The sequence below is a fragment of the Lissotriton vulgaris genome, chromosome 4_1 (assembly GCF_964263255.1).
Source record: "Lissotriton vulgaris chromosome 4_1, aLisVul1.2, whole genome shotgun sequence".
NCBI lineage: Eukaryota > Metazoa > Chordata > Amphibia > Caudata > Salamandridae > Lissotriton > Lissotriton vulgaris.
The window spans coordinates 1,988,194,169-1,988,222,023 of NC_141691.1; the positions used below are offsets into that span (position 1 = coordinate 1,988,194,169).

Genomic DNA, 27,855 nt, shown 5'->3' on the forward strand with positions numbered 1-27,855 from the left:
AATAATAGATGTTGAGGTGCGGCAAGTGGAATTTCCATTTTTCCATTAATTTAATAAAGGTGTGCAAGAATCAAGCTTTAGGAAACCAGTTTGGCTCTTATTCTTTTATTGATGTTATGCGTCTTTTACTACAGACATTTTCCGTTTTTGTACTCACTATTTTCACAAGCTAATCTTCATGCGAATGTGGAATATGCTTTTTAATTTATGCGAATTGCACTGTTAGAAATAGAGATCTGTCTTTACGCAACCAATTGTAAAGTGGGCATTTACTTTGATAGAATCCTATTTGCATATATGCATATCAATCTGCTTTTATTGATGGTAACAAGCCATCTTCAAATGGATCCCTCCCGACACGAGAAAAACCGTCACCGAGGCCCTCATCACCAGCAAACTCGACTACGGGAACGCCCTCTACTCAGGAACAACAACCAAACTCCTGAAACGACTACAACGAATCCAGAACGCCTCGGCACGACTGATCCTCAATGTCCCCCGACATAGCCACATCACACCCCACCTGAGAGGCCTCCACTGGCTTCCTGTCAACAAGAGGATAACCTTCAAACTCCTCATCCATGCACACAAAGCCCTACACAACACCGGACCTACATACCTCAACAACCGACTCAGCTTCCACACCCCCACCCGAAGCCTCCGCTCAGCCAACCTCGCCCTCGCCACAGTAGTTCCTCGTATCCGGAAAACCACCGCCGGCGGCAGATCCTTCTCCTACCTCGCTGCCAAGACCTGAAAGGCTCTTCCCACCAACCTATGACAGACTCAGGACCTGCTGGCCTTCAGAAAACTCCTCAAGACCTGGTTCTTCAATCAGTAGCGGCCCCCTTCCCCCCCCCACGCCTTGAGACCCTCACGGGTATGTAGCGTGCTTTACAAATGCAGTGATTGATTGATTGATTGATTGATCAGTTTCAAGAAGATTATTTTTTACATTCCTTATCGCATTAGAAGGATGTATTGCTTATGACCCAAAGCCTGCAAAGAAATGTAAACATTTGTTTCATTTGTTTATGAAAAGCTTTGATAAACCAGCAGAGTAACATAATTACAAAGAATGTGGTAGTGTTTGTGTTAAAAGTAAAGAATGTCCGGAACAGGAGTTGTTCTCAGTACTGCTTTATTGACCATCCACTCTCTACAACTCGCAATGATCTCAACATCCCAAGGTGAGCTCCAGGTGGATGGGAACCAAAGAGAGAGTGAGGGGACGGGGGAACAGATCATACTAAAGGGTAATAGGAAGAAGGAATATAACACACCTTCCTCCTTAAGGGGAAACCATAACAGGAAAAGATGCATTTTCAACATATCAGGTAAACATTTGAGACCTGACAACTTTTACACAACTCCACCATTGTCCATTGTCAAGTTGAACTACATTGTTGAGTGCTTTTACAATGCGACAAGGAGGGTAGAATCTGCTGTGACTGTGTGGGTCTTTCACGCTTCTCTTGATCTGCACCACATCACCTACTCTCCAACCGGATTCCTTGACCCCATTCTTTTTGTCGTACCATTCTTTATATACTTACATTGGTGCAGACTGATCTTCCTACTAACCTCCTCAGGGCTAGGGTCCACTGCTCCACCTCCTCCCAGCCAACTAGGGTTAAGTTTTGTGCAGGGTTCTCTCCGTCTGAGGGTAACGAAAGGGGAAACCCCAGTTATTAGGTTAGGCGTGGTGTGGTATGCCCATGAATAGTCTAGTAGGGATGACTCTAGGTCATGAGAGTTTGTTATGGCCAGTTGGAGGTTCCTTGGTAATTCTATTTGTCTTCTCAACCAGGCCAGCATATTTTGAGCAATAGAGAGCACTTAATTTGTGTTTGATGCTCATTTTATTTAAGAACTCCTTCATGGGTAGACATGTAAATTGTACACCATTGTCAGTGACTATGGTGGAGGGTATGCCCTCCTTTGAGAAAACATCCTTGAGGAAATCCAGGACAGCATTAGTGTTTATGCGACTTACAAATTTCTGCGTGACCCAATGGGATGTATTGTCAACCAAAACCAACATGAACCTCTTCTGGATACTCAAGTTGTCCATGGGTCCAATAATGTCAATGGCTAGTTTACTCCGCGGCTTAAGGGACACGATAACAGGGTACAAAGGAACCTTGCGTAGGGGTTTTTTGATCCTAGGAGAAAAACAATTCTCCCCACGGATGCATCCAATAAAGGATTGGGAGTCACACTATCACAAAAAGATGGAAAGGAAGAACGGATCATCACCTTTGCTTCACAGTGCCTTACAAATACAGAGAAGAATTACTCCGTAATTGAAAAGGAGGCCCGTACATGTTTCTGGGCTGTGAAGGATTTTAAAGTCTTTCTGTGGGGGCTAAACTTCACCATCCACATGGATCACAAGCCCCTCACCGTAAAAGGCATGGAAAACTGTACTCCGCGCTTTGGAAAATGGATTCTAGGCCTGGAGAACTTTCATTTCAGAGTGGAATATGTCTCTGGTGAAGACAACAGAATTGCCGACTTCTTGTCTAGAACACCCTTGGTTGTGGAACAACCAGAGGAGATGCTAGACAATCCCATCATGATGATGGATGATCCGACAAAGGAAAGGAAGAATGAATGAAAGGCATGGAAGAAGACGAAGTTTTGGACAAGATTAAGATTAAATTAAGAGATGGGTGGCCCAGCAAGTGCAGTGATCTGGAAGATGAACTAAAGGACTTCTGGGAAGTCAGGAATGAATTAAGTATCATTGACGACAAACTCTAGTGCCAAAATAGAGATGTACCACCTGCAGCCCTCAGAAGGAGGATAATCAAACTTGCACACGAAGGTCATTTGGGACGCAGCATTTCCAAAAGTAGAGTATGTGCTAACTTCTGTTTCCCCAGGATGGACATCATGACAGAGCAGATTGTGAAAGACTGCGCCAGTTGTGAGAGAAGTGATAAGTCTAAATCCCATCCCTGTTGCCAGTGTTAAAAGTAAAGAATGTCCAGAACAGGAGATGTTCTCAGTACTGCTTTATTGAACATCCACTCTCTACAGCTCGCAGTGATCTCAACTTTCCAAGGTGAGCTCCAGGTGGTAGGAACCAAGAGAGAGTGAGGGGAGGGGGGAACGGATCATACCAAAGGGTAATAGTAAGAAGGAATAGAACAGTTCGCTTTTTACTTTATCTACTACAGTTGTTTAGTTACAAAACTGTTTAATAGCTTTGGAGGCAGATAAAAAACACGTAAGTGAAACACCAAGTGCTGTAATGGTTTAGTAGTGAAGGAAACCCGGTAAACATAAATTTGGTACACTGCATAGTAATTGGTTTGCTAGATTTCTCTCTGTATGCTGGCATCATATTTTTGACCCTGCGCTTTCACTTTTTACATCAATGCATTCTGGGAATTGTAGTATCCTGACACTAATGGTTTGTGACGTGAAAGATCAGGAATAGCTGTATATGGGGTTATTACATATTGCTGCTAAAATTGTATGCCAAATATCGCCCCACCCTCTTCAACGTCTACATGAGCCCCCTCGCGGCCATCGTACGCAAACACAACCTCAGCATAATCTCCTACGCCGACGATACCCAGCTGATCCTCTCCCTGACCAACGACCCCGCCGCCGCCAGAGCCAACCTGCACGAAGGGATGAAAGAGGTAGCCGAGTGGATGACGACCAGCCGCCTGAAACTGAACTCGGACAAGACGGAGGTCCTCATCCTGGGCTCCTCACCCTCCGCCTGGGACGACTCCTGGTGGCCTCCCGCCCTGGGCACCGCACCCAAACCGACAGACCATGCACGCAACCTGGGCTTCATCCTGGACTCCTCCCTCTCCATGACCAGGCAAGTCAACAACGTCTCCTCGGCGTGCTTCAACATCCTACGCATGCTACGGAAGATCTTCTGGTGGATCCCCACCGAGACCAGGAAGACCGTCACCCAGGCCCTCGTCACCAGCCGACTGGACTACGGCAACGCCCTCTACGCCGGTACCACCGCCAAGCTCCAGAAGAGACTCCAGCGGATCCAGAACGCCTCAGCCAGACTCATCCTCGACATCCCACGAACCAGCCACATCTCCGGACATCTGAGAGACCTTCACTGGCTCCCCGTCAACAAAAGAATCACCTTCCGCCTCCTCACCCACGCACACAAAGCCCTACACGACCAAGGCCCGAGCTACCTCAACAGCCGAGTCAACTTCTACGCTCCCAAACGCCACCTCCGATCAGCCAACCACGCCCTCGCCGCCGTCCCCCGCATCCGAAGAGCGACTACAGGAGGAAGGTCCTTCTCCTACCTGGCCGCCAAGACCTGGAACTCCCTCCCTCCCGACCTGCGCCTGACCCAAGACCACCTCTCCTTCAGGAAGAAGCTGAAGACCTGGCTGTTCGAGCAGTAGCGCCCCCCCCCCCCCCCCCCCCCAGCGCCTTGAGACCCTACGGGTATGTAGCGCGCTTTATAAGTGTCACTGATTGATTGATTGATTGATCGGCTGTGCAGTTGTTATTTTTGCTGTATTGACATGATATTAGTGCATCTGATTTACACAGTAGCTCAAAAAAATGGGGTAAATCGTAGGCAAATCATTTTGCAGATATTCAGAGCGTGTTATTACTGAATGCTTGCTGTGTAGTGCTCACCAGCCAAAGTAGTTGGCAGTAAGATTGAATGTAAAGTATGAGTGAATGCTATTTTCTCTCATTTCTAAATCTGTACAATTGCTAAGAGGTGTGAACATTTAATTTGCATCTTTTTTACTTCTCGCACCAGTTTCTACTTGAGGCACGGTGTTCCACATTAATTTAATGATGTGGAAAACCTAAGTATGTTGCATGCTATTACTAGAAAGATAAAGGTGCTACATTCAAACGTTACATACATATCATTATTCCAGAGTGCCCAGGGCTGGACATCGTCCACAGAGAACACTGTATTGCTACTTACAGGCTATTATTTAACAAGCATTGGCATCGCCAATAGGTCTCGCCTTTGGTACCTTATAAGTGTTTAGTTATCCAGCACAATATCCTTGGTGAAACAACATCAACTGTTGCATGGCTAAATACTTATAAGGTCTCAAAGGCGAGACCTATTGGCTATGCCAATGCTTGTTTGTGAAGGAGTGGCAACTTATTTCCAACAATCTGTGGGTTCTGAAACAGTAGGGGAATTTCATTTAGATTACTGTACCATTCTGTTTCAGGACAGACTCCTGCTCCATTGCAGGTTTCACAAGCAATACTGTATTTCTATAAATGTTTGTGAGTTGGTGTTGAAAGGGGCAATAAAAACTTGTCACTGGCCTCCCACAGGCTAAAATCCTGTTTTTTTTAAATCTCTTCATCTTTGATGTGTACAGTTGTACATAAGTCCTTCATAGATATGACTGCTATGCCAGGGTGACGGATACAGGCATTTGGAGATAAAAAACACCTTTCCTTTTAAATAGAGCACATGTGTTTGGGCCTGAAAATCAGTCTGCAGCCACATAAGAGGTCAAAATATAAAATGCCCAAGGCAAACGAAAATTAGGAGAACACAAAAAAATATGTATATCCTTGCATTTATTATATCTTCATAGATGGCAAGTGGTTTTGTGCGAATTGTAACACCTTCTGCTAGTTTGGTATTTTTAATCTTTGCTAACACTGCACTGCACAACACTCTACTCAATCTACGATACTCCACTGTATGACACTCTACTTTACTCCAAAACCCTCTACTCCACGTTATGTCACTCCACACCACCATATGCCACTCCAGGGCCGTTTCTAGGTGTTTTGGCACCCTAGGCAGAATTGAAAAATGCCTCCCCCTCCTTTTGCTACCATCACTCTCTCCCCCTGTTACCCAGGCTTTTCAATATAAAAGTAAATATTTAAAAAGCATATTTTTGGGGTGAAAATGAATTGAAGCAGAGCTGAAGATGGCCTAGGAGCTCGGGACTGGTGCTCTGTGAGGACTGAGGCTGCTAGGGGACGGGGGCTCTTAGAGGGCTGGGATTGCTTGAGGATGAGAGTTGAAGGTGCCGAGGTTATTAGTGGATGGGAGGTCTGAGGGACCGGAAGCTCTGAGACAGGAGCTAAGAATGCTGAGGGTTCCGGGGAAGGCCCAGGCTGCTAGGGGGTAGGGAGTTCTGATATGACTGGAGCTGCTAGAGTGTGGGACCTTTAACGGCCAGGACAGGAGCTGTACAGACAAAAAGGGTTTCAAGAAGACCAGGACTGCTTGATGACGGGAACTAAGAGGACGGGGCTGCAAGGAGACATAGGTTCTCAGAGACTTGGGGGCACAGCAGCTAGAGGAAGGGGTCAATGAGAGGGCTGGTGGTAGCTCCGAGAGACTCCCCTGGGGCACTGGGTGGTCCAAGGGGCACGGGGCTGCTAGAGACAGTGAGCTCCAAGAAGGCCAGAGCCACTAGGCAATTGAAGGTCTGAGAACACAGGCTGGGTGTTAAGGAGTGTCTCCGAATGTACCATGTCTCTGCCTCCCATGGGCTGAGATTTGAACTCTCAGTGCGGCCTAAGCCCTGTTACGGTTTTGAGAGTGCTTGTTCTCCAAAAAATCTGTCCATACCTTCAAGGCCATACTGCAGAGATGATGGACAGAATGCAGAATAAATTAAAACATTCACCCCAGTCAAGAGATCTTGGTTAAATTTTACATCCTTTTGCTCACTGTGCCACCCCAGTTTAGACCCACCCATATGCAAATCTGTCTTGCCCCTGTTGGGAACAGTCCTGTCCGAACTGCTATGCCAGGTCCTCCCTGGACCAGAAATGTGAGCCCTGGGACCTATTTTGGGGTTTCACCCCTCATTAGCCAGTCCAGCTTGAATTCTGATCTGTGACTGGGGGTGAATGTTTGATTGGCTCAGCATTCCATCCATCATCTGAACTTTTACAATTGTCACCCTAAGTGGAAAGGGTATGTCCAGATGTGCGTCGCATGCTCGCTAAGCCACCAGATTCAAGCTAGCCTGGCTAACATGGGGTGATGCCCCGAAACTGGTCCCAGGATGCTTGTTCCTGGTCCAGGGAGGACCTGGCTGGACAGTTCGGGCTGGACTGTTCCCATGAGGCACAGGGTCAAGACTGATTTGCATGTGGCTGGGTCTAAAGTGGAACGGTGTGGCATGCAAAAAATTATGAATTTAACCCAGATCACTGACTAACTGAGGCAATGTTTAAGATTGGCTCAGCATTCCGTCCATCTTCTGTTCTTTTTGCTGTCGTCAGATTAGGTGGCAAAGAGTGTGTGTATCTACAACATCCAAAGCCAAATCCCACTGGCGTGCTTTCACTTGCCCATCTCCCTCCCTCCTCCTCGGCCTACCGGCTGGGCCCAGATCACACAGAGCGCACTCCACGCAATGGGCGCTGTGCTTTTTGACAACCCTACCCTATCTGAAACAACAACAGTAGGAAGCAAAACCTGTCTCTGTCTTAAACATTCACGAGGCTTCTACATAAAACGTTACAGTTAAAGTTCACTGACTCGAAAAGATTGGTGGTATTTTACAGATGATAAAGAATGTAATTACATATTACAGAGCTTCATGTATTAATGGTGGAGGTAACTAAGGTTTTAATGTAGCAGGAGACCTGTGCAGAACTGGAATTCTATTACTAAAGTGAGTTAAAGAACGAAGGGCACGATATTCCTTCTGTAAAAATGTGCAAAGATTTCCTCAACAACCAAAGTAAGCATTTCTGCTTCGTAATGTGACAAAGGTAAATATTCCTGTCGGGAGTGTTTATAAAACATTTCACTTTAAGCATGTTTTGTTGTATCTGATAACTAAGGATGTGTGCATGAGGGCTGTGAGTTATGCTGAGGGCACAGTGGGTGTCTGTGTGTGTGGAATAGGTGGGCACTAGGAAAACAAAAAGAAACAGGTACATAAGTAAGAGGCGAACTGATGGGGTAACAGTCAGAGACACTCAGGAAAGGTATGGTGTAGATATGAAACCCAGAGCACAGGCCAAGGAGGCAGGACATGGGGACGGATGGCCATGGTGGGCTGTGGTGAGGGGGCCGAAGGTGTGTGCGAGTACCCCTTCTGTAGCATACATTCATGGCAAATGCAACTAGAGGGCGACAAATGTTATTCAATGAGAAATAGGATCAGACTTCTAAAATCCGACCACTAACTTTTGGGAAAATAGGATGGCAACACTAAAATAATGACCAGGGGGTCCGTTTTAGTTCTGGCTTGTCAACACAGCTGTCTCTAAAACTATTGATAGTCATTCTTTAAAATACCCATACAGTAAGCTTCAGTCAGAGAAGTCTTCCTCTCAACTCATGCTATTGGCTGTTTTCTGTATCCTTTCCCCTCCTATGTCCTGTTTGCTTGGCGATGCATAAGCGACTATTTCACATCTCTGAATCATGTCATATTACGTTATTTTTCTCCTAAATACATTGTATAAGAAAATCAATCGGTTTTTTTTGTTGTGCTCCACTATAGGCTTTTTAAAAATACATTAGTCAGGTTTCAAAATGCAAGCCACACCCATTGGCTTTGCCAATGCTTGCTTTATTCAGTGTCTCAAGGTAAGGCTTTGGCAGAGTGGATGATAGAGTGAAACTCTGCATTGCTGCTATGTAGTGTTCGCATCTCAGGAGGATCAGAGATTGTAGGGAAACGGGGGAGGCTGACAAAGGTGGTGTGAGTCAAAAGGGGAGAACTGAAGACTGGGCAGAAGAGAAGAAAAGATGCTAACGAGGGGGGCAGTAATGGTGAAGGATTTGAACTTTAAAGAGAAGCCAGAATAATTATCAGAATTAGACTCAAGCTCATTGTGGGTGGGGAGAGGGCACTGAGAGAATGATGGGACTGACGGCAGGTTAGGATGAGTGCATGAAGAGGAGCTCAGTTAGTGAAAGTGAGATCTATCTTGCTGGCTCGAGAGCTACTGTGAGGCTGAGAAGAATAAACCAGCAGGCGGAGGATGTCTGTGGCGCTGGGTTATCTCGTCTTGTGCAGGAGTGAGTGTATTAATGATTAGATGGCATTAGTGCGCTCAGAGGCAAAGAGTGAGTGTAGTGAAGAGTGAAGCGGTGGAGAGGGAGCAGGGGGAAGGTTGGCACAGTTATGAGACGGTTGCCTAAATTAAGCATCCCCTGTAAATATTACATAAAATTCACGACAATAAGAAAGTTTGCTGCCTACTGTGTGCCTGATCTGCATGTTAGGAGTGCAGGAAAAGGCAGCCGGCCTCCCAGTCTCTTATTAAATGTCAGCTGGTCCAATACGGCAGATTTGAATATCCCTTTTGCCAATGAGCATCACCGCCCCCCGCGCCTAGGCTCCCTGCGCAGGCCCTTTCAGGCGCCAATATTTACAGCTGTTGGACAGCAGCGCACACAGGCAGAGGCACTGTGCCGGCCTTTGTACCGTCTGTGAGAGAGGCTTGGGCAGCGCCCACCCTTCTGGGAACAGCTTGGCCCCTCTGGATGCTGGGAGGAAGCATGCGGTGACAGGCTGCTCTGCCCCCCCACCCCTGACCCAGGGATGCCATCTCTTCCTCCAGGTGATAAATCACTGACTGTCTCATGGGAGCAGGGTGGGGGCGTCTCACCTGTGAACCCCATGCACTGGGGTCTGCTGCTGTGTCTCATTCTGACACGAACGTCACTGGCCCCCAATTAAGTCCCTCATTTGAGCCGGCGCTGCTTTGTTTTATGCTTTCTTGGGCGAAGATCACACAAGCAGTCACGTCGGAAGTCAGAAATGTCTCCGTGACCACAGAGCCTCTGGAGTCTTGGGCCAAAGTCATGTTTTTTGCCGCCCTCCCTCTTTTGCCGCCCTAGGCGGCCGCCTAGTCTTGCCTAATGGTAGAAACGGCCCTGTGCCACTCCACTCTACAACACTCTACGCCACTCCACAACACACTACTCCACTCCACTCTGCTATATGACACTACACTACTCCACTCTTCGCCATTCTGCTTCCCTCTACATCACTCTGCTCCACTCTACTCCACTCCACCCTATGCCATTCCATTCTATTCCATGACATGCTTCTCCACTCTACACCACCCCAGTCTACGCCACTCTACTCCACGCCACTCTACTCCACTCTACAACACTCCACTCTATGACACTCTATGACTCTCTACTGTACTGCACTTTACAACACTCCACACCCCTCCACTCGATGAGACTCTATTCCAGTCTACGACACTCCACGCCACTTAACTCCACTCTATGATACTCCACGCTACAACACTCCACTCTGCTCTATGCCACTCCACTCTATACCACTGAACTCCACTCTACCACATTATACTCCACTCTACTCTATTCTACAGCACTCCACTGTACAATACTCCACTCTGCTCTATGCCACTCCACTCTATGCCACTCCTATCTACAACACTCTACTCTACTCTGACACTCAATGCTATGACACTCTACGCCACTCCACTCTCCAGCACTACTCCATTCTATGCCTCTACACTCTACACCACTCAATGACACACTAGTACACTATACAATACTCCATTCTATGACACTCTAATCCTTTTTTTACCACTCCACGCCGCCATATGCCCCTAAACTCTACTCCACTATAAGCCACTCCACAACACTCTAAACCACTTAGCTATACAGCACTCCACTCTACATAACTCTGCTCCACTCCACTTTACTCCACTCTACCCTATGCCACTCTACTCCATCCCACTCTAAGCCACTCCATGCCACTCTACTCCACGTTATGCCATTCCACGCCACCACATGCCACTGCATATGTTGGCATGGAAAATTGTGGAGAAGTGTGGATCAACAGTTAGAGGCTGCAGACCCGGAGGCAGATGTTGGCCCGGAACCAGGGTTCAATTCCTGATGCGGCCGGGTGCAGGACCAATGTCAGCGGGCCTGATAAATCTCACCTCGGTGCCACTCTAACCATGGGGTTCCACGCTGCAACTCTGGGCAATAGCTTGCTTAATCCCCAGTCCGGACCCATCACTGCCAGAGATGCCTGGCTGCACCTTGGGGATGCCCAGTACCATCTCACAGGGAAAGCCAGGACGGATTCCCCAGTGGTACAGCGCTGGGACGCTCCAGGGTAACCATGTGCTCTATAAAGCCAACATTCATTCATTCATCACCCCACCTAGAGTCTAGAGTACACTAGGAGTGTACAAAGTATAGCTCAGGGGTAGCTCCTCCTCAGTAGTGGAAGAGCATCGCCAACTGCCTGCTGGGAGTGCAGCAGGCAAGCACAAATAAAATGGCTTGCCAATGCTATTTTATTTATTTGACACCGCAGCGACTCATGCTGCCCGAAGGTGGAGGCGGAGCTGAATCCTGCAAATGCAGGATGTCAGCACTGGTCTACAGTGTGCATGTCGGATTGGCCGGCTGTCTTGCGAGGTCAGCCCAACATGCGCACTACAGACCCAGCAATCCAAAGGCTGTGAAACAGCCTAGGGATTCTTGACACAGGCCTCCAGCCTTACAGTGAGTGCTGGGTGAGTGTGCTCGCACCAATCCTGGAGCTGCTTTCACAGCATGGAAGCAGCTCCAGGATTGGTTTGCTTTCCACGAGCAGGAAGGAAGTCTTTCCTTTTCCTGCTTGTGGAAAGCAAACAGAAGTGCTGCACCGGTCGTGCTCCGAAATTATGGGTTAATCGTGCACCTTTGCACCTCCCCATTTTTAATTTAAGGAAGCCGCCACTGATATAGCTTAGAATCTGTAAGCAACATACAGCATAGTGGTGTGTACCATATTGTCTGCAAACAAAATAGGTGTGTGCAAAGACTGTACCATCTATAGAGTATGCCTTCTCCATGATGGCAACCTACTATCACTAAAAACCGCACCATAGTAGAGGTGGGCGAGCGAAGAAATTATCAGACAGTGCCGAGCTAGAGCTGAGCCAAGTAAATCATACAACAAACACTTTGTAAAACTATGATAAAGTTGCTTTAAATTTTTAAAAAAGTGTATTTTTTTAACATGTGGGAACATTTCACCTTAGTCCATCAGTTTATATCACACTGTATTGAGGGGTATTTGTTAAAAGAGATAATTTTTAACTTGAGTTTAGACATATTCTCCCCCCACCCCCACGAGAATGCCATTAATGAGCTAAAGTGCAAGAGAAAGAAGAACACCTCATTTGCTATCAGTTATAATCTTCGGGTAAAGTCCGCGCTATATAAAAACGCATAAATAATGATAATAAAATAATAATAATAAAGCACGTCTTCCACTACAGGACACCGGCAGCAGTCGTGTCGAAATTGTGTTAGTCTTACAGTAACACGTCGATGTCAATATCTTTCAAATACAATTTAAAAAAAGTAAATAAATTAAAGTAAAATCAAATAAGAATGTATGCCGGGTTTCCATTATAGATAAAAGATGATCAAATGGCAAAATATGGAACGCTTCACGAATTTGCGTGTCATCCTTGCGCAGGGGCCATTCTAATCTTCTCTGTATAGTTCCAATTTTAGTATATGTGCTGCCGAAGCGAGCACAAACTGACGGTGGAGCACATTGGTATATAAAGGACAAATACCAGATCATTTGAAAGTTAGAGTGCTTCAATAATATCAGCGGTTGTAATTTATACTCATAGCCTTTGTTACTTTCCACAAGGAGGTCCCTTTGAAGGAGTAGCAAAAAATTCTGCTGCAGAAAAAGGTTGCCGTTTCAATTTATGAAAATCGCAGAGCATCATGGGTATATGCAAATCAAGTCAATGACGTCATCGGCTGCGCTGGACGCTCTTTACCGCATTCAAAGCACGTACACTTTATAGACACAGAGAAAGAACAACTACCAGAGAAAGTGTGCGTGAAATTGGGGCATGACGGGCATCTGACAAAAGGGTATGTTCTAGCTGCACAGCGGGGTAAATATACTGCAGTCTTGGAAGGCATGAGCTACTGGTGCATCTACTTGCGAAAATATATGACTTAGCATATATGTAGTTAGCCAGCATTTATATAGCGAGCAAATACTGCTAAAGTGGCACCTTAGATCTCAAACTTGTGAAGTTTTAATGACCACGGACACCATCAGGATGCCCTTTTTGAAAGAATATTAGCATTTGCTTAGACTAACTCAAACAATTACACATAAAGGAGTAATTCTCAAAGTTCAAAGCCCCTATCCTCATTGTAAAATGAACTTGATCAATATCACTGGTCAGCCCAACAATACAGCCAATTGATTCCTATAAGGTATCAACCCACGTCAGAAAGCAATATTTGTGCTTAATATTCTCCTGTTGCTACCCATGGTGGTACTGTATTGCATCATTTGGATAGTGCTCACTACCCCTATGTGTGGCATTGAAGCACTTGCCTACGGGGATGTTTACTTGGGCCATTGTTAACAATAATGGTTGCTGTGGACACGTCACCGCAGTTAATAAATAAGCCCGAGGGGTTTTGCCTCGTGGCCAGTAAAGCACTATTCACCCTGTGTCAGAGTGTGCTTTAAAATATTGCCAGGGGGACGTAGCACACATTAGAGGCCAGCAACTCAACAATTGTCAATATTATTCACCAGGAGGCTGGTTTCAGATCTTTTTATTTATCTTATTTTTTATCCCGCCCCCAACATCAGGGAGCACTGTAAACCACAAATCCAACCATCTGTAAGTCCTCGTGTGACGAGCAAGACTGAGTTTACATTTGCACCTGTCAGAGATACGTTGAAATCAAAATAGACATCGAAGAAAGACTTATTGGGGAGGAAGTGGTCTCACTGCAAGACTGCCGACTTTGGAACTGGGAACCAAGGTTCGAGCCACGGGATCGACTCCACATCCTGTGAATCTGGGCAAATCACTTAATCTCCCCGCGCCTACCCATAAAAATAAATGAATGTGTCCTTGTGTAACGTAACCGGTGCTTATGTAAAGCGCTCCAATACCTTCGGTTTGAGTTATAAAGCTGCAAAAACACAAAAATACTTCAGAACACTAAGCACGTGTTTGGCATGAGAAACGAAAGTAAAATCTCGTAGGGACTGTGACGACACAAGTGGACATAGAAAAAACACTACCTACCTAGAAAGCCGGTAACAGCGTGTGCGGACAAATAGATCCCAGCGGAGGAAAGAGAGTCTGATCTAAAGACAGGAAAGAAAAGCGGCCGTGCGAGGTGCTGCGTTATAGATCACTCAAAGGACTACTCGGCGAGGGAAGGGATGGAGGACGGAGGCGATGCCCTGACGGTTGGCTTCATCGGAGCCGGGAAGATGGCATATGGGATACTGAAGGGGATGCTGCAGACAGGTAAACGTTGGAATTTCAGGTCTGTCACTCGGTTCCATCAAACCGACTGACAGCTGTCAATCACGGCCAGGCAGAGTGCCTCAGAAGTGGTCAAGTCAGACAGTTCATAGGGTGAGACGAGCCTGGTGCCGCCCCCTCCCCCCTCAATCTGGTACAGGTCTGTTGGCGTGTGTTTGGATGCTCTGAATAGGCGTCACAGGAGAGTCACGGAGCAACCACAGGTTAGAAGCATTACACTGCCTGTAATGCCAGATGCTCCAAGGAGACATTCCAGACCTGACCAGGAGTCCATATTTTACAACCAGCCATGCTACATGCCCTGGAATCCACCTACAAGTGTCGGATAACCAAACCCCTATAAGAATAGGTATCCTACAGCAAGCATATAGGAAAGTGGCAGTGAGCAGCCCATAATAGACCTCATACAGCGAGCTACGCTTAAAGGGCAGTGAGGTCCTTCACAAGTGCAGGGGCACAACATATTGTGTGGGTGGTGTTAAAGGAACCAAAGAAAAACAGTGCATGAGTAATTCTCTGGATGAAATATGTATAAATTACCAGTCAAGAGGGGGAAGACAGGCTTAGATTCAGAAAGGGATGTGGCCGGGAGGAAACACTGCTGGAGTTCTGGCCCTAGCCTTTAACAGTCCCTAACAGTCACAAACCTCTCCTCTTTAATATGATGTGTGGAATTTTGCCTCTATAGACACCCTGAGAGGATGAGGATATGGACATTTAGGAGTGGGGCCACATGGGAAAAACAGTAGGTACTGTACACAGAGGCTGCAGCACCCATAAAACAGATTGTTTATGGCCACAGTTACACAGGCAGGGCAGTCACCCAGGATTAGAGGAGAAGAAAGGATAAGAGGGTTGGAGCAGTCCAGGTAGCAAGCATTTCTTGTTTTGTAAGAAACTATGTGAATATGGTACTCTGACCAGGACAGAGATGAGGGTGAAGTGATGCAGGCAGCTACAATGCCTGAGAGTTTATCCAGTCACTCCAGAATTTCCTCTGTGGATGGAAACGGAACCATGTGCAATACAACAGGGCCTCCATCACTCTCAATACAGTTTGCTTCAGCCAACACTCACCCGTGATCAAAGACACAGGCTGGGATGGCTTGGATCTAGGCCGATCTATCCAGGAGTGTCACAGAGATGGCCACTATTAACAAAAAAAAATCAAGTAATGCAGGTACAAAGCAGAGAAATCATCAATTCATACACACACCATCCTCAGTGGCAGGAAAAAATAACACAGGCAGTGCAAAGTACAACACAGTCTCCTACATCTACAATACACTTTGACCATTACCTTGGGTCACGGAAGCAGGTCTGTGAGCATAAGTTAGAAGCATTGATTAAACCACAGAATGCAACTTTTCTTTGGTACTTTTTAAAAGGTACAATGAAACTAAAAGGCACCTCAGTTAGTTTTGTACATAGGTTTTTTAGGACTTTTTGTTTGGAAGGCAAAGTTCTTCTGATTGTTTCTGCTATGTCATTTGTTGTAGTGAGAATTTGACAGGCACCCCTGCTGTGTATTTGTTGATCGAGATGGTGTGATAACAGTGGTTTCATTTCCTGTTACTCTATTCCAGACAGTTAGTTAGCTCACCTTTTGCTTATGGCTACCTTTTAAAGTCAAACATATAGGCTGACAGACCGGGCATGGTCTGCAATGAAAAACACAACACAACACAGTATAAAGTGATTAATGGCCTGCTAATCTGAATTGCGCTGTCTTTGAGTCTGCAACCCCAGCGCTTATGTTCAAATTGCAAGTAACAGTTCTTATTTTTATTTTTTTTAGGTCTGCCCTAGGTAGTGCTTGTGCTGTCTCTTTGAGGCATGCTGTATTCGGGATATGGGCATAAGCTCCGCCCATCTTTCTAATTAGCTCTCTTTAATGTCTTTCGTAAATGTCTGCTTTTCATTGGTTAATAAGCTCAGTAGTCCCTCCTTTTAAATGTTTGTAATCTCCCATGAGGACTGCCACTGTTACATGTGCTGTTACTCATTATTTATTAGTTTAGGGCACTTTTTTTTTCTTTTTTTTTATTTCTCCCCCTGTACGGGGAACAACTGAACACCAGTCTTTTAGATTATCTGGACTGCATTTTCCAGTATTGTCGGACACGAGTCCCACCCCCCCTTTGTGCTTCTATCCGCTTGTTCCTTCTCTTTGGCTGCAGCTGCCTCTTCCGCTTTTCAAACACACGGCATGTCGTCCCGGACCCTGCCGTCCTATAGCTGCTGCCGCCTGGTGCTACCGATACCAGCTTTCCTGCTGGGTAATTAGTCATTAAGTGCGATTTAATTTGTGCAGCAGACAGCAGGCATGGAAGGTGCGCGGGGAGAACGGGGCAGCTTTGCCAATGCACACTGGCCGACCTCGGTGCGTTGCTCTCTTCTGAAAACTCAGTGTTCAGAAAGCTTGACCCGTCTCCGTCGAACACTGGCCTTCCCTCATTCTCTAATTACTGGCAGCGTATAGCTTGCACAACTTCAGCTAAAAGCTGCTCCATGCGGGGGCATTTCGGGCAACGCAGGCATTGAAAGGAGCACACCGTGTACCACTTAAAGTTTAATGTATGCACCTTTTGCATTTACCCATGTAAATAATAGCTGGGAAATCAGAAATGAAGTGTGCCTAGGCAGTGCATGCGCTTGCCGATTGGTAGACTGCAATTAAGTGCGTAGGTGGTGCACACGCTTGCCAAGTTTGCTTTTTATTGCCTAGGCATCCTTCTTCTCTCAAAGCCTAGTGGACAGCCCGTTCCCCCTCCCTCCCCCACTTTAAAGTTGTAATTCCACTCTTCGCAGTCACTTGGCCTAAGATGCCAAAATGCAGCCCTCGCCCCCGTGTTGCCACACTCCAGCGTGCTTTTACCCTTCCTCTAACCACCTCTATTTTCTAACGCAGTAAACTTTGTGTTCCCTTAGCACCATTTCCTTGGCTGGGGTACCAATAATCCGGCAGGCATTTACTTAGAAGTACTTCCAGCTTGTGACTAAAGAAACACAGCATTTAAGTATTCATAGGGCCTAATGCTGTCCTCAATAAGCCCTGCTGCTCGGCCACCCATGTGTTATGTTATGTTATATTTGTCTTGTATAGCGCAACGGCTACTCGAAAGAGTGTCCCGGCGCTTTATTGCAGACCTGTACCAAAAAACATAACAAAGAAAATTACGGGAAGTAAAAGACCAAGAGCAGGAACATCAAGATTCATCTCTAAAGAGTAAAAAGCCAGGTTTTCAGGCCCTTCCTGAACGCCAACAGATTAGAGGTGCTACGCAATGTCACTGGCAAAGTATTACAAAGCTGAGGTGCCAGCAGCCTGAAGGACCTGCCCCCTGTACGTGCCCTTTTCACACGGGGGACCACGGCGAGAAACAGAGACTCAGATCTCAGGGAGCGGGTAGGGCGATAGAAAGCTAGCCTCTTTTGGAGATATTTTGCTCCAGAGGTGTGAAGAGCCTTATGGGCCAAGGTCAAGGGCTTAAACACTATCCGCTTTCGGATGGGCAACCAATGAAGTGACTGCAGCAGGCCCGAAGTTCTAGCTCGGCTGGGTAATCCAAAAATGGCCCGTGCTGCAGAATTCTGGACCACCTGCAGCCGTTGCAAAAGATACCCCGGCAAGCCAAGATAAAGGACGTTCGAATAGTCCATTCTTGAGCCAATTATGGCTTGAACCGTGGTCTTCCTATGATCCTCCGGGAGCAGAGGGAGAAACTTGCGGAGCATCCTGAGGAGCCCGAAACGGGTACCAGTGAGGCTCAGGATCTGAGATCTCAATGTCAGGCCATTATCGATCTTTATACCTAGATTCTTGGCTAGCTGCGAGGAGCCTGCTGGAGGGAACATATTGTCAGGCCACCATTCCTGCCAATCTGGGTCCGATCTGCAGCCGAAGAAAAGTACCTCCGATTTATCCGAGTTGCACTTGAGGCTGTTAAACTGAAACCAGTTAAAAACAGCCCCAAGGCAACCGCAAAATCTGCTCCTTTCCGGCACGTAAAGAGGAGCTGGGTATCATCGGCGTAGGAAACGATCTGGGCCCCGAAAGACTCCGCAGTGCCGCCAGAGGGGTCATAAAGATGTTAAAAAGAGTTGGGCTTAACACTGAGCCCTGCGGGACTCCGACTCCCAATGATGGCATCTCGGCAGAGCAGGAAGAGGCAGCATGTGGTTGCTGGGTTACGTCTCTTGCGCCGCCCTCTACCACCTAGCTAAAAATCCATCACCCCCGCCCCCCAACTCCCTCACTATACCAGGATTCCATCCACAACTATATATGCGGTCAGTGTGCTTTTCAAAATCACATAACTGCATCTCGCCAGACTCTATCCCTCCCCCGACCTGAGACTGGGATCCTCAGTGGGCCAACTAGCAGGGACAACTTTGGCTTCGAATGATCTTCTACTCGAGTTCCCACCTCTTACGTACGAAGCCTTCGGTAAACTAGCCAGAGAGATTTCCTCGGGATCTCCCTTAGACCCTGTTCCACATAAAATATGGAAGGAATTTGAGAAGTAACTTTTTCCATCCCTCCATCTTGTCTGCAATCAATCTCTTGTGACTGGGACTGTTCCAGCTCAATGGAAGCGGGCGTTAGTATCTCCTCTGCTAAAAAAGCCCTCTCTCGACCCGGACTGTTCTAAAAATTATCGTCCCATCTCCCTGTTACCATTCCCAGCCAAGATTCTCGAACGCTGGGTTAGCAACACCCTCCCTAACCATCTGGAACGTCATCAACTACTAGACGTTGATCAATTCGGCTTCCGGCCCACCCACGGAACCGAGACCGCCCTAATCACCGCTATGGACGAGCTTCAGAGGCGTGCAGGCAGGGTTTCTGATCCTGCTTGACATGTCTGCCGCCTTTGACACCGTGAACCATAAGATTTTGCTGAAGCGGTTGCTTGAGGCGGGAGTAAGAGGGTCGGCAGTGCAGTGGTTCCACTCATTTCTGCAGGATAGGCAGCAGGCGGTGTCCATCCCTCCTTTTCAGTCAGCTTTTACTTTGATTTCACATGGGGTCCCCACAGGGCTCAGCAATTAGCCCAATCCTTTTTAACCTTTACCTCAGACCTCTGATTACGCTAATTAAAAGCTTTAATATTAAAATTGTCAACTACGCCGACGACACGCAAATGATCCTCTCCTTGGAGGGAGAGGACTCTACATCGGTCGAGGTCTTCCACAACTGCTTGAGTGACACCTCTCGTTGGCTAAAGGACAATTCCCTTCAGTTTAACGCAGGGAAAACGGAGGTGCTCTTTAGCGCTGGAACTAAGATTCCCCGGCCATTCTCAGATAATTTCTGGCCTCCTGAAACTGGGACTACAGTCCGGCTGGTGGAATCAGTCCGCAACCTAGGGGTCATGCTGGACCATAGGCTCAGTATGGAGATGCATATACAAAAGACTACTGCTTGCTGTTTTGCCATCCTCCGATCCCTAAGGAAAGTCCTTCCTCTTCTTCCCTCCCATGCTCGCGCCCAAGTGGTAAGATGTACCATCCTCAGCAGACTGGACTATTGCAATGCCCTTCTGCTGGGATCCCCTGGGTTCTTGCTGGATAGGCTCCAAAGGGTCCAATCGGCAGCTGCTAAACTGGCCTTGGGGCTTCCTAGACGTGCACACGGGTCGTCCTCTCTGAGCAAACTCCACTGGTTACCGGTTAGGCAGAGAGTACAATTCAAAGCCCTTTGTATAGCATTTAGGGCGCTCAATAGAATTGGTCCTGCCTCCCTACAATCGAAATTTTCTTGGTACACTCCAGCCAGGCAGCTTCGCTCCTCTGAGGCCAAGCTGGCAGTGGTTCCCAGATTCAAGAAAGTCAGATCTGGAGGCAGATCATTCGAGGTAACAGCTGCCAAGCTCTGGAATACGCTCCCAGCCGAAATTAGGCACATCCCTGAACTTCTCCCATTTAGGAGAAGGATCAAAACCTGGTTATTCCCCAAGACCACCATCTGATAACTCCCGCTCCTGTGATTCACTTTCACTCCTCCCTCTGATCTAGTCAGCGCCAGGATGCCTGCAATGGTGACAGTGTGCTTAACAAATGCCTAAAATAAATAATAAAATAATAATCGTCCCACCTGCCTGCATCTTAACGTTCACAGGTTCTGCAGCATCCATGGTGTTTTAAAAAAAAAATACTGTAGCATACTTAACTTTAATATGTGTCTCTACAGTTTTTAGCACTCTTTGTTGTCTCATTCCTGTCTATCTGCCCCTCTACTGTCTCCCCACCTGCCCCCTTCACTCTTCCTCTCTTTCCCTTCCACTCTCTCCTTCCCTCCCCCACTATCTCCTTCCCTCCCTCTTAAGAACCCATCAAATGCTGCAGTTTACTTTGTCTGGCATGTATTTGCTTTGTTCATTTTCTCTCTGGATCCCCGCCATTCGTTAATTGCGAACTCCTACATAAGGAAACATTGCTATTTGCAACGCCAATAGCTAAAAATGTAACTAATGCAAGGCCTGTTGATTTGCAAATGCTTGTTCTCTTTTGATGTTCCACCACTGCGCTGCTGCTCCACTTGCAGCGGGTGCTGGAGGGAGGTACTCTGGTACTCATCAAGCCAAATGTTCAACCAAGGAACGAAAGTCAGGCACTCACAGGTTCAGAAAATAGTTCAATTTATTTCCTTGCAGACAGCAGACGTGTTTCGGCACCTGTCTTTATCAATCTTAGTGAGCGGCGAGCCAATTTCCTTTTCTTATATTCCAGATCTTAACAGTGGCATGAACATCGGATGTTTTTTTAGATCTGGCTAGCGCTTATCTTTATCGTAAATACGGTGGCCATCTTATACATACCTAGTTTGACTTGCAGTACTGCCCATACCTTCCTGCAATCATTACTCATGCCATTTATTGACTTAACATTTGCATGTTAAATGTTTAATCAAAACGAAAACTCATGATAACTCATGACTTCATCATAATCACATGATTGGGGGTAAAAAAACAAACAGACAACATCCATATAGATAATGCTGTTGCCATAACTATTAATTGCCGTTGAGCAGATTGTCCAATCAATACTAGCGGTGTCATATTTCATTGCTAAAACAGGCATAGTTAGGTGCTGCTGCTTTCAAATTACACCTGAGGAGCTATCATTTAAGTTCCCTGGGATTTCAGCTGAATTATCCCGGTAATGTAATTTGTGTTGGTGATGTGTGGTTCAGCTAAAGTGCCACAAAACCTATAGACCTTTTGTAGAATAAACAAGATAATTTACGCATAATGTCAAAGCAAAATTGAGGGGCGCTAGAGGGCGCGTAAGCACAATGGTCGTACTGTTGTGAGGCTCCTGCGTCCTGGACTAATTATCCTATAATTATCCTTAGCAAATGATCGTCTATTTCGGCAAGAATGAGCGGATTGTAGAGACCTAGCCCCCTGCAACACTCGATGCCAGTATCAAAGTGATTGCTTACCGGGAACTGGTCATTAAGCTGCTGGAAACCTGAGCCGTGCGGAGAGCTGGAGCAGCGCGAACTGGGAAGTGGCTGCCGAACAGAGGAGAGGGCGCGGCTTCACACGCGGCTGCGCCGCACGACTGGCGAGGAACAGGAGAGGAGCTGCGTCGGTGGGCTGCCGGAGAGCCGCATTCACAGGGGAAGCAATACAGACTACAGCGGTGCGCAGGAATGAGGCTTCGAGGCTCCGTTTGTTGACGTGAGTAGGGAAATGTCCCCATTGGAGCGAGGGATTGTGGGCGGCTGGACTGGGCCCTCGCTGTGATCCTCGCAGAGGAAATGGGTGCTGCCACACCCGCACGGACACGACGGAGAATGGAGGGACGCAGGCAAGAGCGGGACGGGGGACGGGCAGAGCGTTGCCCCCCTCCCGCAGGACGGTGACAGCAGATCGTGAAGGGGGCATTGCCAGCGGTTCAGATAAGGGCGCGGCCACGAGGAGAGGGCACACCCGAGGGAGGCACTGTCTTTGGGAAACATCGCACATGGTGCTCCTGGACAATAGAAGAGGCTGCTGGGGAGTGCTATGCTAAGACAGTGAGTCAAGGCAACCATAGGGGTACGGGCTCTGCCTTCACAGTGACTGGACGGCAAGCGGGAGTGTGCAGGACCATGCAGAGGGACACCTGGAGCCTGCTGGTGGTGCTTCACGACGCTTGGGAGTGTGGAGGAGGTGGAGAACGGCCCCCCTCCTGTCCCCTGCCCTGTGTGGACCTAGAGAGCGCACTTAAACAATCGAGAGGGTGACGTCCATCTCCCCGCCCTCACCCTTTCTTCCAGGATACGGGTGCTGCCTGGACTGGAAGGACCTTCACAGGGCATAGAGGTGCCCTGACGACTCCTATTGCAGGTGGTGACGCTAATTGAAGAGTGTGAGCTGGCGGTGCTGGGTTGCTGGAGTCGCACTAGCTACCGAAGCTTGAGCATTGCAGAGTGTGGTGCTGACTGAGAGAGGCGGGAGCGCCTGTGTGGCAGTACTGAGAAACACTGCGCAGCCAATAATACATTGCGCCAGGAACTTGGGCGGGAGTGCAGACGCAGGCACCGACGCAGATAGCATACGGTGTGGAGCGCCAGCCTAACGTTGAACCCCCACACACTGGTGTCCGGCACTACAGCTGGAATAAGAAGTTTGACCAACTGCGACAGTTTGCCTGCGGCGCCTGCCTGGGTCACCACATTGTGACAGACATGGGGAAGCCTGATACCAGGCAACCGAAACTGAACTTTGACGTGGCGAAAAAAGGGAACAGGCCCACGCAAGACGATCAGGACTTGGAGGCTGGATCGCACAATAATGGAGGGACCTCGTCACAAGCATCGGATATGAATAATATCCTGCAGGAGATATGGCAGGGATTTGCAATAGTAGTGGATAAAGTAGACCGGATGTCTTCCAGGATGGATGCTATAGCTCAAAAGCTAGATGGGCACGAAGACCGTATCAAGGAGGCGGAGCGCCGATTTCAGATGCAGATGATGTGGCAGCGGGCCATACCACCCAACTGACGAGAATGGAAAAGATCCTGCGCACAGTGGCGGCGAATAATGAGGATTCAGAAGCCCGCAGTAGGCGTAACAACATCCGCTTCGTAGGAGTTCCAAAATCGACCAATACTGGTAGGATGGAGGACTATATAGAAAACTTAATGTTGTCCACTATTGGGAAAGAAGCGCTCTCCACACAGTTTATAGTAGAACGGCACACAGATCACTTGGTCCGCGACCGATGCCGGGCAACCCCCAACAGCCCATTATCGCCAGGCTATTAAACTACAGGGACCGTGATGTAGCTCTCCGTGCGGCAAGACACAAGCAGACATTGACACATGATGGCGTCACTTTTTCGATTTATCCGGATTTCACTCCTATGGTACAGGAACCGCGGCGCAAGTTCATTGACGTCAAGAAGAAACTGAGAGCGGCGCAGATTGACTACGCACTACTGTACCCGGCGAAACTTAGAGTGAAGCACCAGGGGAAACAGAGATTTTTCACGAACCCTCAACATGTAGAAGATTTTCTCCGCACTGTGAAGCGTGTGAATCGGACGGTAGGGGGATTGGGGGCCTCTCAACATCCTGAACGATATGAAGACAATGATGACATGGAATGACTGTTCCCCATAATTACTGCCTCGGGCCACAAGTCTTGTGATTTAAGGGGAGCGGAGAGATTACGTAGCCACCTAGACATAACCTCCCCATCCACGGGTATTCCCCCATGAAAAACAATGATACACTGATGGGGAGAGGTGGGCTGTTGTGTTTGTTGCAGTTGTGGGATAGGGGGAGGAGGGTGGGGTCTGGATACTGGCAAAATTGGGTTGCTTCAGTGGGAGGGGGCTGGGGGAGGGGTTAGTTGGGCTATTCCGTTTGTACAGGTAGAAATGTGTGAGGGTGCTTTCCACAGGGGAAAATGGTTAGTTATGGTAGGTAGAGTACAGCATCAGAAAAGAGTACTATTACAAAGATCGTACGCAAATGCAGGATTGAGAACGCTTAACGAGAGCCACACTTATTGAATAGATAGACGTCAAATGTTATGGCTAATTCGATCATAGGTACATTAAACATTATCTCATGGAATGTTCGAGGGTTGGGTGACCCCAGGAAGAGAATGCAGATATTGTCATACTTGGACAGGCACACTATACATATAGCTATGCTCCAGGAAACTCACTTCGCACGTCAGAAACCACATGCGTTTGCTGCTCGGTGGGCGGAATATAGAGCCTTCTCCTCTTACTCTACATATGCACGGGGAATGGCGATATTGATAAAAAAACAGGTCCCCTTCCAGGTGGAGGGTGCGGCGGTGGATCCGGAGGGAAGGTATTGCCTTGTGTAGGGTTGGCTGGGTACCACAACAATCACACTTGCATGTAGCTATGGCCCAAATACAGATGACCCTGGGTACTTCGACACCCTTTGGGCAAAGATATTCGAATTAGATTCCACACATGTCATATGGGGAGGAGATTTTAGTGTGATTTATAATCCCCGATTTGATAGGTCGCACCCCGCCCCCCACCACTACACTAAAGCGCAAGGAGTGTTGCAAGAGATTATTAATGCCTATCAGTTGACGGATGCCTGGAGACAAGGTTCCCAGTGGGAGGGGAGGCACACATTTTACGGCACAGGCACATTCATGGGCCAGATTAGGCTTTTTTTTAGTGTCCAGGGGGACGGTGCCCGCGATAGCTGAGGCGCGTCACCTGGCCCGGACATATTCGGATCACGGTGGTGATGGTGCTATCCACTCCTGACTTTAGCACTCCTCGCAGTCCCTGGAGGCTACATGCCCCCACTCTACTTGACCCAGTGTTTCAGGAAGAGTTACGGACTGAAATCAGCGACTTTTTTGAACTCTATAAAGGCACGGTTGACAGTGTTGAAACTGTCTGGGAGGCATTTAATGTAACCCTGAGAGGCTTTTGCATGGCTGAGGGGACCGGAATCCTTAGGGATATCCTACAAACCCTTCGGACCCTGGCGACAGAACTGAAAGCTATGGAGATGTAACTCGCGGAGGGCCCAAGTAGTGCCACGCAAGCGGCGTTCAGAGAGAAGCTTACAGAATATATGGAAGAAGCTCGCAGAGAGGTACAGTTTCGTGGGAAGCATTGGGTAGCCCGGCAGTACGGTGAAGGGGACAGGCCCAATAAGATCTTAGCGCAGAAGGTGAGGAAACCTAGATGTAACACATATGTGATGGAAGTAGAGGACCCATATGAGGGACCATGCCAATAGACACCCAACATACTCAATGCCTTTCTGAAACATTGTAGAACGCTGTACACCACTAAGAGGGCAGGTGCATTGGAATTGGATACGTTTTTGGGAGATGTGTCTTTGGGCTGGCTCAGTGACGGACAGAGGGCTTTTCTGTGTGCACCGTTCGAGCTAGATGAGGTGCGAGAAGCTATCATGAGTCTACAATTTGGGAAGGCCACGGGCACAGACGGCATTCCGGCGGAATTTTACAAGACATACATAGACATGATGGCTCCTATTCTTAGTGAAGTCTACGAGGACGCATTGGAAGTGGATTATCTACCAGCATCCATGAGGGAGGCGATCATCCTGTCCCTTCTGAAGGGGAAGGAGCCCACACAGTGTGATTCCTATAGGCCACTATCACTCCTGAATTGCGATGCGAAAATCTGTGCCAAATTAATTGCAACATGCTTGGGCCTTTTATTGGAAAACCTGACTATACCCGACCAATCTGGATTTGTGCCTGGCAGGGCTACCTCCCACAACCTTAGGACACTGTTTGCCGTCCTGAATAACATATCGCCTGACTTACCGATCACGGCCATTTCCTTAGATGCCACCAAGGCATTCAACTCTATCAAATGGGACTATATATTCGGAGTCATGGAACGCATTGGGGTTTCCCTCCTTATTCCTGGCATGGATTAAATTATTATATTGCATGCCGGTGGCTAAGGTCCTAGTCAACGTCCACACAACTCAGACTTTTAATATTACTAGAGGGACGTGACCGGGGTGGCCCCTCTCCCCATTGCTCTTTGCAATAGCGACGGAACCACTTGCGGCTAAATTGAGGCAGCACCCTAATGAGAAGACCCTCAGATGTAATCTGCGTCAAGTGTTGATATCGCTATATGCCGATGACATCACGCTGTATGTTCGCGACCCTCAGCAGAACCGTAACCCATTGCTGAGAGAATTTATAGTATTTGGGCAACTCACAGGAGTGCAAATTAACTGGGGGAAATTGTGTATTTTTCCATTGACCTCCGCTACGACGCCTTTTCCCCCTCGATTTTCCGCTGGAATGGTGCGATGATGAGGTGAAGTACTTGGGGATAAGAATCACCAACAATAGAGAGGAACTTATGAGACTGAATACGGTACGGCCATAGCTAGAATAACCGACTGTGTTACACGTTGGATAGCACTGCCCCTCTCCATGGCGGGACGGGCATCGTTGATTAAGATGCTGTTGCTTCCCAGGTTATTATACCCTTTCTTGAATATTCCCTTCGATTCCGGTGTGTTTTTTTTAAGTCGCTTAAATCAGAGATGATCCGGCTGGTGTGTGTGTGGGGGCGGGGGGGGGAGTAGCCTAGATTGCAATGGGAGGTGATGACAAGGCCTTATGAGAAGGAAGGGTTCGGTATTCCAAACTTTGAGCTATATTTCACGTGCGCACAGGCGCAGTACGCATGGTACTGGGTGAACATACATATATGCCACAAGTGGCAGCAGAACAATGGCTGGCACACCCTACCGCAATAGAAGGTGCATTCTATGTAGCAGCTACGAATAGAGGCAGGGATGCCAATGCTCTTACGGGTACTATAGCAACATGGAGACGTATACAGAACATGCTAGATATGCATATGGTCTACTCTCCCTTATTACCCCTTGCTTACCACCCTGATATGCCGCTGTTGCAGGAGGGGGTTTTCAAGCAATTCCAGCGGCGGGCTCAGGTGCACACCTGGGGGGACCTATACCATGCAGACCAATTTCAAAGTATGGATCACATGTTTCCAGAGACGCACAGCTGGATGTATTTATATATATATTAGACTGAAGGCTGGGTTACGATCAAATACCCCTGAGTTCCCAACAGAACCGCCAGTTTTACTTCCGTTACAACTCATACTTGAGAGAGACACACCCAAAAGTTTGGTATCGGTGTTATATCACACAATCCATACACCAGTAGAGACTGCACCACCGAACTCGCGCAGGAGATGGGATGAGGAGCTGGGGCTGGTTCTGACTGATGAGCAGTGGGCGTGGAGCTGTCTACAAACAGAGCGAGTTTCAGCTAGTAGCAGACTTCGTTTAATCCATTATACATTTTTACACAGACTGTACTATACCCCGGCCAAGATGCACAGATTCAAGCTACGATGTGATAGATGCCGCGCAGTAGGGGTGGACTTCTTATATTTGGCTTGGTGATGCCCAGAGGTAAACGAATACTGGGAACAGGTATTTCAGGCACTGAGTGTAATGATTGATACGCCGGTAGTAGCTACACCGCTGATGGCATTACTGGGACATGTTAAACCACTCCGACCC

At 47.7% G+C, this 27,855-nt stretch overlaps 1 protein-coding gene and 1 non-coding gene across 2 annotated transcripts in view; one reads left to right on the forward strand and one right to left on the reverse strand.

Annotated features, from left to right (window-relative positions):
• Window positions 1–12,398: 12,398 nt before the first annotated feature.
• Window positions 12,399–12,505, reverse strand: LOC147724801 (U6 spliceosomal RNA). Its single transcript, XR_015295327.1, has one exon. It is a non-coding gene; the product is annotated as a U6 spliceosomal RNA (small nuclear RNA).
• Window positions 12,506–14,010: 1,505 nt separating this feature from the next.
• Window positions 14,011–27,855, forward strand: part of PYCR3 (pyrroline-5-carboxylate reductase 3) — a 49,620-nt gene continuing 35,775 nt past the window's right edge. The window contains exon 1 of the mRNA XM_086966303.1: window positions 14,011–14,274. Within this exon, the coding sequence (XP_086822429.1) occupies window positions 14,187–14,274 (88 nt within the window). The 5' untranslated portion in view covers window positions 14,011–14,186. The remainder of the gene's footprint in view (window positions 14,275–27,855) is intronic.